Source organism: Oncorhynchus kisutch, linkage group LG20, assembly GCF_002021735.2.
Source record: "Oncorhynchus kisutch isolate 150728-3 linkage group LG20, Okis_V2, whole genome shotgun sequence".
NCBI classification, from domain to species: domain Eukaryota; kingdom Metazoa; phylum Chordata; class Actinopteri; order Salmoniformes; family Salmonidae; genus Oncorhynchus; species Oncorhynchus kisutch.
In genome coordinates, this window is record NC_034193.2 from 7,824,130 (window position 1) to 7,833,984 (window position 9,855).

The 9,855-nt window shown below is 42.6% G+C and overlaps 1 protein-coding gene across 1 annotated transcript; it reads left to right on the forward strand.

The window, feature by feature from the left end:
• The first annotated feature begins 3,409 nt into the window (after positions 1 to 3,409).
• Positions 3,410 to 9,561, forward strand: LOC109865461 (CDGSH iron-sulfur domain-containing protein 1). Its single transcript, XM_020453681.2, has 3 exons — positions 3,410 to 3,632; positions 6,827 to 7,029; positions 7,669 to 9,561. The coding sequence occupies exons 1-3, from the start codon at positions 3,602 to 3,604 to the stop codon at positions 7,756 to 7,758; spliced, it is 324 nt and encodes a 107-aa protein (XP_020309270.1). The 5' UTR covers positions 3,410 to 3,601; the 3' UTR covers positions 7,759 to 9,561.
• Positions 9,562 to 9,855: the final 294 nt, after the last annotated feature.

Sequence of the window (9,855 nt, forward strand, 5' to 3'; positions counted from 1 at the left end):
GAGAGGGGGGTTTTGTGATTCTTGATGCTGTCAGGGAGAGGGGGGTTTTGTGATTCCTGATGCTGTCAGGGAGAGGGGGGTTTTGTGATTCTTGATGCTGTCAGGGAGAGGGGGGTTTTGTGATTCTTGATGCTGTCAGGAAGAAGGGGGTTTTGTGATTCTTGATGCTGTCAGGGAGAGGGGGGTTTTGTGATTCTTGATGCTGTCAGGGAGAGGGGGGTTTTGTGATTCCTGATGCTGTCAGGGAGAGGGGGGTTTTGTGATTCTTGATGCTGTCAGGGAGAGGGGGGTTTTGTGATTCTTGATGCTGTCAGGGAGAGGGGGGTTTTGTGATTCTTGATGCTGTCAGGGAGAGGGGGGTTTTGTGATTCCTGATGCTGTCAGGGAGAAGGGGGTTTTGTGATTCTTGATGCTGTCAGGGAGAGGGGAGTTTTGTGATTCCTGATGCTGTCAGGGAGAGGGGGTTTTGTGATTCTTGATGCTGTCAGGGAGAGGGGGGTTTTGTGATTCCTGATGCTGTCAGGGAGAGGGGGGTTTTGTGATTCCTGATGCTGTCAGGGAGAGGGGGGTTTTGTGATTCCTTACGCTGTCAGGGAGAGGGGGGTTTGTTCAGATTGGAAAACATTTGTGGATATAATAGGTGTTGTTTGCAACCTATAAGCATAATCACATTTCTCAGAATATCAAAAATATATAGTTTCTTACTTCAGTATTTCCACATTTTTGTTTTGTAGTGTTCGAGAAGTATGTTTATTTTGAGGAAATCTAGTTTCACGGTTTTGTACAAGTGAACTCAGTCGGACATCACAAACTGGGACAACTTAATCCTGGTGGGTTTATTTCTGAATAGTTTACGCAGGGCTCTTGGTTCTTGTAGTACTGTTACTAGTGCATTTCTGTCTTCTGAGTGACATCTATCCAACATACTAGCCCAAAACATGATGGCCCAACACACATACTAGCCCAATTCATGGTGGCCCAACACACATACTAGCCCAATACACATACTAGCCCAATACACATACTAGCCCAACACACATACTAGCCCAATACATGATGGCCCAACACACATACTAGCCCAACACACATACTAGCCCAACACACATACTAGCCCAATACATGATGGCCCAACACACATACTAGCCCAACACACATACTAGCCCAATACATGATGGCCCAACACACATACTAGCCCAATACACATACTAGCCCAATACACATACTAGCCCAACACACATACTAGCCCAATACATGATGGCCCAACACACATACTAGCCCAACACACATACTAGCCCAATACATGATGGCCCAACACACATACTAGCCCAATACATGGTGGCCCAATACACATACTAGCCCAATACACATACTAGCCCAATACACATACTAGCCCAACACACATACTAGCCCAATACATGATGGCCCAACACACATACTAGCCCAACACACATACTAGCCCAATACATGATGGCCCAACACACATACTAGCCCAATACATGGTGGCCCAACACACATACTAGCCCAACACATGGTGGCCCAACACACATACTAGCCCAACACACATACTAGCCCAACACATGGTGGCCCAACACACATACTAACTAGCCCAACGCACATACTAGCCCAACACATGGTGGCCCAACACACATACTAACTAGCCCAACACACATACTAGCCCAACACACATACTAACTAGCCCAACACACATACTAGCCCAACACATGGTGGCCCAACACACATACTAACTAGCCCAACACATGGTGGCCCAACACACACACATACTAGCCCAACACACACACATACTAGCCCAACACATGATGGGCCCCAACACATACTAACTAGCCCAACACACATACTAACTAGCCCAATACAAATACTAGCCCAACACACATACTAGCCCAACACATGATGGCCCAACACATACTAACTAGCCCAACACATACTGGCCCAACACACATAATTGCCCAACACACATACTAACTAGCCCAACACATGATGGGCCCAACACACATACTAACTAGCCCAACACACATACTAGCCCAACACACATACTAGCCCAACACACATACTAGCCCAACACACATACTAACTAGCCCAACACACATACTAGCCCAACACATGATGGGCCCAACACATACTAACTAGCCCAACACACATACTAACTAGCCCAACACACATACTAACTAGCCCAACACACACACTAGCCCAACACACATACTAACTAGCCCAACACATGATGGGCCCAACACACATACTAACTAGCCCAACACACATACTAGCCCAACACACATACTAACTAGCCCAACACACATACTAGCCCAACACATGATGGGCCCAACACACATACTAACTAGCCCAACACACATACTAACTAGCCCAACACACATACTAACTAGCCCAACACACATACTAACTAGCCCAACACACACACTAGCCCAACACATGATGCACTTCTGAAATCCTCAGATGTTTCCTAATCACACAAAAGCGTATTGAATTGCCATTGGAATACAATTAGGACTATAATAATGGTGTCCCAGTTTATGTAAGCTGCTGTCCCAGTTTACCAAATGCAAACTGAAAATATGGATTGTGACTCGGTGTACACAAATAGGTGTGTCGTGCCTCCTGTGAATACGATAACATTATTATTTTTTGTGTGATTCTAGGAAACATATAATGAACTACTCGTTTCGAATTCTGCCACAACATCTTAATTGGGATTAGGTCTGGAATTTTACTAGGCTATTCCAAAACTTCAAATGTGTTGCTTTTTAGCCATTTTCATGTAGACTTAATTGTGTGTTTAGGATCATTGTCTTGCTGCATGACCCAGCTGCACTTCAGCTTCAGCTCCCTGACGGATGGCCTGACATTCTCCTGTAGAATTCTGATACAGAGCAGAATTCATGGTTCCTTCTATTAAGGCAAGTTGTCCAGGTCCTGAGACACAAAGCATCCCCTAAACCATCACACTACCACCACCATGCTTCACCGTTGGTATGAGGTTCTTACTCTGGAATGCAGTGTTTGGTTTTCGCCATTAATGGGACCCATCTCATCCAAAAAGTTATACTTTTGAATCATCTTTCCATAGAACCTTCTTCCAAGAGTCTTGATGATTATCCAGGTGCTTGCTCTAGCACTAGATCAATAGCGTTTGTAGAATATATATATTTTCTTTACACTAATTTACTTTAAGCACCATTTCTCAATGTGCTCCACCTTATATTATCTATTTTTTATAAAGTAGCAATTTTCTTTAACTTAGACTCTTCCCCTGATGTAGTTATAATTTTGTGACATTATTTTGACATCATGCACTATGCAAAGCTGTAAAAATGATTGATTTCGTCTCATATACACATAGCGTTTTACCACAGACTTTTATTTTGAAGGCAAAATCGGAAATCCGGTAATCTTAATGTTGCTGCTGGGACACTAATGCTGCTGCCATAAAGCTAATATAGTTAGCTGCGTGTTCACATTTTCAAATTAATCTAAAATATGTGCCAGTTACTACGCAGGATTTGAGCCATACCGATAGTTTGCTACACCTTCTCCACAAAACTGCCTTGGATCAATCGTATAGTTACAAACCATGAGTTCTAACAACGTTTCCCTGTCAAAAGGTAAATATGCCATGCTAACTAGCAAACAAGTTGAAGCTAGTTTGACAGCTATAGCTAGCTAACTTTACGTACTTAGCTACGAAAACTGTTTTCCGGGGGGAAAATTAGCTAGTTTATGACATTGGTTAATGTCATCTGTAAAAGTTTAGTACGATGGCATAATAGTTTGCATGCCTGTCATTTCGTAAGACTGCGACCTTGACTTGTTGCCTCCTGTTTTTTTTGCTCATCCAGGCAGTTACTAAAGAGTTCACAAAACCCTTTTCCCATGAAATAAATTATTATGATGCGTGTCAAGAAATAACTGCGACAAAACGAACTGGGAAAACTGTTTATTAAATTGACTTTTTAGGTGAACTCGCTCGGAAGAGGTGGTTTTAATTAAATTATTATTTTATTTCGACTTTGTTTTTATGGGAAACCGTATCAAGCGAGTTAAGGGTTTTGCTCTGTTGTTAATTATCGAGAGCTGCGCGATTGGATATTTGAAGTGGAAGTTATGAAACTCCGTCTTGTGCTTCTATTATGGGGAAAAGTTCACAATGAAACGGACATTAAATAGGGGCATTGAAACATTTGCATCTGGCCATCACATTCATTTCGATGCCATTCTAGGCTACTATAGCCTGCATTTGATAAAATAAATATTTTGGAATGGCGAAATCACCAGAGTCATTCATTGCAAATCAATTTTTGGCACTTGTGTATCCTACCTGGAGCTGGCAAAGGATTTAATAAATGGCCTATAACTTCAGTTTATTGCTTATTGCTGCTGTAGCCTTCTGTTATTATGCGATTGTTAATGTCCAAGTTTAGTTAATTCATTTGGAAATTATCAATTTTGATCATGGTCACAGCTCGCCTCTATTGCAATTTGCAGAACAGCTGTTTGAATGGTTGCATTAGATTGACAGAAACAAGTCAGTCAGTTAGGCTAAAGTAAAAAGCCAAACACTGGTTGTTGTTGACAAGTTTATTCAGTTCATATGATTCATATTTGATTCATTCAGTGATTGAAATTAAGTCCCCATCATCAGTAGCCTATTCCAGCATTAATGTATAGGCTATTAGGCAATACAAGCACTTCTTACCTTGAAATCGCCTTGCAATTCAGGTTGAATAAATTAGTCTGTCAATTTGATACATTTTTCAGTTTAGTTAACATCTTGCCAATACTATTCGAGATCCTCTGTCCAGAGAGACACAAACTCATCACTAAAACTCTCCTGTCGGATGTATTTATAGTTATGCGCAAAAATGATTAAAGTTAAATCGACATCCATTGATGGAAAATGATGTGGCGATGATCTTTTTCTCCTGCAACATTTAGCATTTTATGTCGCTACAGGTCACGTCGACATTCCTTCTTAATTTCGCTCCATAACGTTATAGAAAAAGGGTTCATATGAGGCCGAGAAAAGTATTTCTCTGTAAGGCAGGGATTCCCAAGCTAGGGTTCGTGACTTGATTTGAAATGGGGTCGCGAGAGAAAATGTGTGCACGGTTCATAGAACCGAGCTTATGCCGGTATCCTGTAGCTTCTATATGCGGTTGTAATAAACAGAGCGGTTTTCTGTTTTCTTCCAACAAATGTGTCTCTTTTGAATGGTTTATGCTACAAAATATTATGACCCCTTTACTGAAAGGTAAGACTCTCAGGAACACATACTACACTCTACTATGCCGACAACCCATTAGAACTGAGTCGACAAAACCAGGCAATAAATCAGACTGGGGGAAATATATCTTCTACACAGAAGATCTTACCACATCATCTTCTGAACTTCCCAATACCTTTCAGGTGCATTTCAGTTACTTCAAACCATACCTCCTTCAGATTGAAATACTACTGTCAATAATACCAGGAGCCTGCCTCCTGAATGGTGCAGCGGTCTAAGACACTGCATCGCTGTGCTTGAGGCGTCACTACAGACCCGGGTTTGATCCCAGCCTGTGTCGCAGCCGGCCGTGACCGGGAGACCCATGAGGCGGCGCACAATTGGCCCAGCGTTGTCCGGGTTAGGGGAGGGTTTGACCGGCCCGGGAGGTCCTTGTCCCATCGAACTCTAGCAGCTGGCTTCCGAGTTAAGCGAGCAGTGTGTCAAGAAGCAGTGCGGCTAGGCAGGGTCATGTTTCCGAGGACGCATGTCTCTCGACATTCGCCTCTCCCGAGTCCGTACGGGGGTTGCAGTAATGGGACAAGACTGTAACTACCAATTGAATGTCACGAAATTGGGAAGAAAAATGGGTAATAAAATATAAATACCAGTAGCCACAGCAACCATTATGGAATGGCACGATACGTTGAACAAAGGAGCTGATTGGCTGACCCTGACATTCCAAAATGGCTGCGGTGGCAACTGGTAACTAGCATGAGGATGAAAAGGGCAGTTTTCCAGGAAAACAATCTTCTCGATGTATCAGTGTGGATAAAGATAAAATATGGATTACAATGGCATGTCCCATCCTTGCATTGAGGTGTTCTTCGACCCCCTATCTCGCACCGGCTCCACCGTGTCCTAATGATTGCGTTCTGACCTCCCGTGCATCACAGTGTAAACAAGCATAACGGAAGGGTGGGTATCTTCTGGCAAGCAGCCACCATTCCATTAAATGTATCAACGTTAAAGCAACAAAATGTGACAACTGCAAGGTATGGATTCTTTACAGAGGCAATGCAATACATTAGAATGTATTGTTCTTATTAGGTAGGGTTGGAGCCCTACCTGAACTAGATACTGGATCATAGTCTTAAGTATTTTTAAATTTTTTAAATTACATTTATTTAACTAGGCAAGTCGGTTAAGAACAAGTTATTATTTACAATGACGGCCAACCAAAAGGCCTCCTGCGGGACGGGGGCTGGGATCAAAAATAAAAATGTAGGACAAAACACACATCATGACAAGAGAGACAACACAACACTACAAAAATAGAGACCTAAGACAACAACACAGCATGGCAGCAACACATGACAACACAGCATGGCAGCAACACATGACAACACAGCATGGTAGCAACACATGACAACAACACGGTAGTAACACAACATGGCAGCAGAACAACATGTTAGCAGCACAAAACAGGGTACAAACATTATTGGCCACAGACAACAGCACAAAGGGCACGAAGGTAGAGACAACAATACATCACACAAAGCAGCCTGTCTTAAGTTTCTGTTTTCTGTTTTACAGCTGAATTGGTGGCAGCCATCGGCGTGACTGCAGGAGCTACAGCTGCGGGCATCCTCCTCTTCCAGTACCTCTCCAAGGGGTCAGGTGTCAAGCCCAAGGTCAACCTGGACCTGCAGAAAGACGACCCCAAAGTGGTGCATGCTTTTGACATCGAAGATCTCGGGGACAAGGCGGTGTACTGCAGGTGTTGGAGGTCCAAGAAGGTAGTGCTCGCTGTCGATCTGATACTCTGATACTCGCTGTCGATCTGATACTCTGATACTCGCTGTCGATCTGATACTCTGATACTCGCTGTCGATCTGATACTCTGATACTCGCTGTCGATCTGATACTCTGATACTCGCTGTCGATCTGATACTCGCTGTCGATCTGATACTCGCTGTCGATCTGATACTCGCTGTCGATCTGATACTCGCTGTCGATCTGATACTCTGATACTCGCTGTCGATCTGATACTCTGATACTCGCTGTCGACCTCATACTCTGATACTCGCTGTCGATCTGATACTCGCTGTCGATCTGATACTCGCTGTCGATCTGATACTCGCTGTCGATCTGATACTCGCTGTCGATCTGATACTCGCTGTCGATCTGATACTCGCCATCGATCTGATACTCTTTGAATGGTTTACGTTTGGTGGAAATGAATCAGAGAGAAGTATTGAGACTTGGCTCCTATACATGAGTCATGTCTCCACCACTAGAAATGCATAGACACGGCGTGGAAAGATGTGGTTGTGAGGAATCAGCCAACTAAAACAGACTGGAGGCTATTAAGGCAATGTTATTACTTGGAATTTTAAGATGTATTTACTGTATTCTAACAACTTTTCTGGCCCTAGTTTCCCTACTGCGATGGCGCTCATGCTAAACATAACGAGGAGACGGGGGATAACGTCGGTCCCCTCATCATGAAGAGAAAGGAGGCCTGAACAATCAATCATCCATCCATCCATTTGATTCCCATGACTGCCACTGCTAACATACGGACGCCAACAAGTGCTCTTCACTACAGAAAGGATGGTAGAGGTTGACTCGACACGTGTACACTTGGTATTTACTCCAAAATTGAACGGTAACACTCTGTGTTAATAAGCAAATAATCACTTTTTTTGGTTGTAATTTATTGATTGATCGAAGCAACACTTATCACAGGACCAAACAGTTATAAAATATTGTTGAAATTAGTTGTAATAATATCTAGAATGATGGTAGATAATTTCAGTGTGATTATCGAGGAAACAGGGGCTGTGGAAGTACTGTAAAATAAAGTGCAGGGCTGGTTGTATTTATTTAATTGAGCTTTGGTCTCTGTACGTTAAGTGATTTTCAGAATGCAGAAGACTTGCTTGTATGTTTGATCAATGTCTGCCTTCCCAATTGTTTTTTGTTTTTTGTTTTGATACCATAGAGATGTAAAGACATCACAACGTTGTATCCGTTCCAGTATGGTGTATGTGAACACACAGGCAGGGCCATTGAGGCCATCTCCATTTTTAAGTAGTTAATTCTCTTCTTCTACTACTTCTATGAGTTGGTAAACAAACTGAAAGGGTGTATACTCCCATCTTGGAGTGGGTTGTTTAAACCCAGGTTGGTGATTGTACTGCCATCTGCAGTGATGAAGTGTTTACTCCTGAGTATAATTCATTGGCTGACTCTTCCTCACGACTTGGATGGAATCATGTGATCCTTCCTTAACCCATAGGAAGTCGACTACTTCAAAATGGTGAAAGTCCTCAATGGCGCTGCCCATGCTAAAACAGGCTTTTGGGATACCAGAGTCCTCTATCATTCTCTATGGTTGATACTCAGGGAGTTTTCCTGACCACGGGACCTGATCAGGGATATCTCTGGACCTTTTGATTGAAAACCATAACTAGGTACTTTACACAGTAATAGTCCATAAAACCATAACTAGGTACTTTACACAGTTATAGTCCATAAAACCATAACTAGGGCTCAGAGTTTTTCCATGGTCAGGTCATGTGGTTAGGAAAAACGTCTGGTTCTACTGAAGCGTTGTCAAGGAAACGGTGAGGTTTGATTTGATCGTTTTGATTCAACTTGTGAAATCAAATTGTTTAAACGGTGTCAATTTTCAATGGATTTTTTGGGAGATAAAGGAGGTTTCTTAGTTGGAGATGAATCGTCGGGAAGGATTGCTTCGTTGCCCTAAGTTTGTTAACGGTGAAGCAACAAGTCTAAACTTGTTCTATACTACATACCAATTGGATTCCTGGGTTGTGTTCAGTAGGCAAGAAAAATTTGTGGAATGTAGTGAAACGAGGAGGTAGCCGACTCGAACATGATAAATACTCAGGTTTTGTTTTTTTGAAAAAGGTTTTGCTACGGTTTACCCTATGGATCACAGCCCTGTACTAAACCCGTTTTAGTAGCTGGATCTGAACTTTTCATGCAGCACTTCTGCCAAGCAGCTTATTCATTCACACCCAAGGAGTGCACATTTTGTTTTTTTGCCCTAGCATTGCACAGCTGAATCAAATAATGAACTTAACAATTAAGCTTAGATTATTTGTATAAGCAGTGTAGTGCCAGGGTAAAAAAGTAAATGGGCACCCCTGGGGGAGGGGGGGGGGGGGGGGGGGGGGGGGGGCTAAGAATGTGTAGGTAGTGTCTACTGTCTGTGTGACCTCTGATTTCCACAATATGTGATTCCATCCAAATCCATCACTTATTTATCAATAAAAATAAAACCTATCGATGTTCCTCTAGTGCTAGACAGTGTGTTATTTCCAAATGCTGTGAGCCAGTTCACATCCAAAGTAATGTATTAGATTGAACCTTGCAATTAAAAATCAATCAAAGGGATTTAATGGAAGGAGTATGAAGTGTGAATTTGAGGCACATGTCCTCTCCCCGAAAGGTGTGCTCATCCAGAACTGCGTCTCTGGCTGATGTATAGGCATAGGTGATGCAGTCCTGGATCAAATTCGTTCAAATGTGCTAAACTTTATTAGGTACAGTGCCTTGGTAGCCTACAGTCATTACAATGGAAATAGATGTGA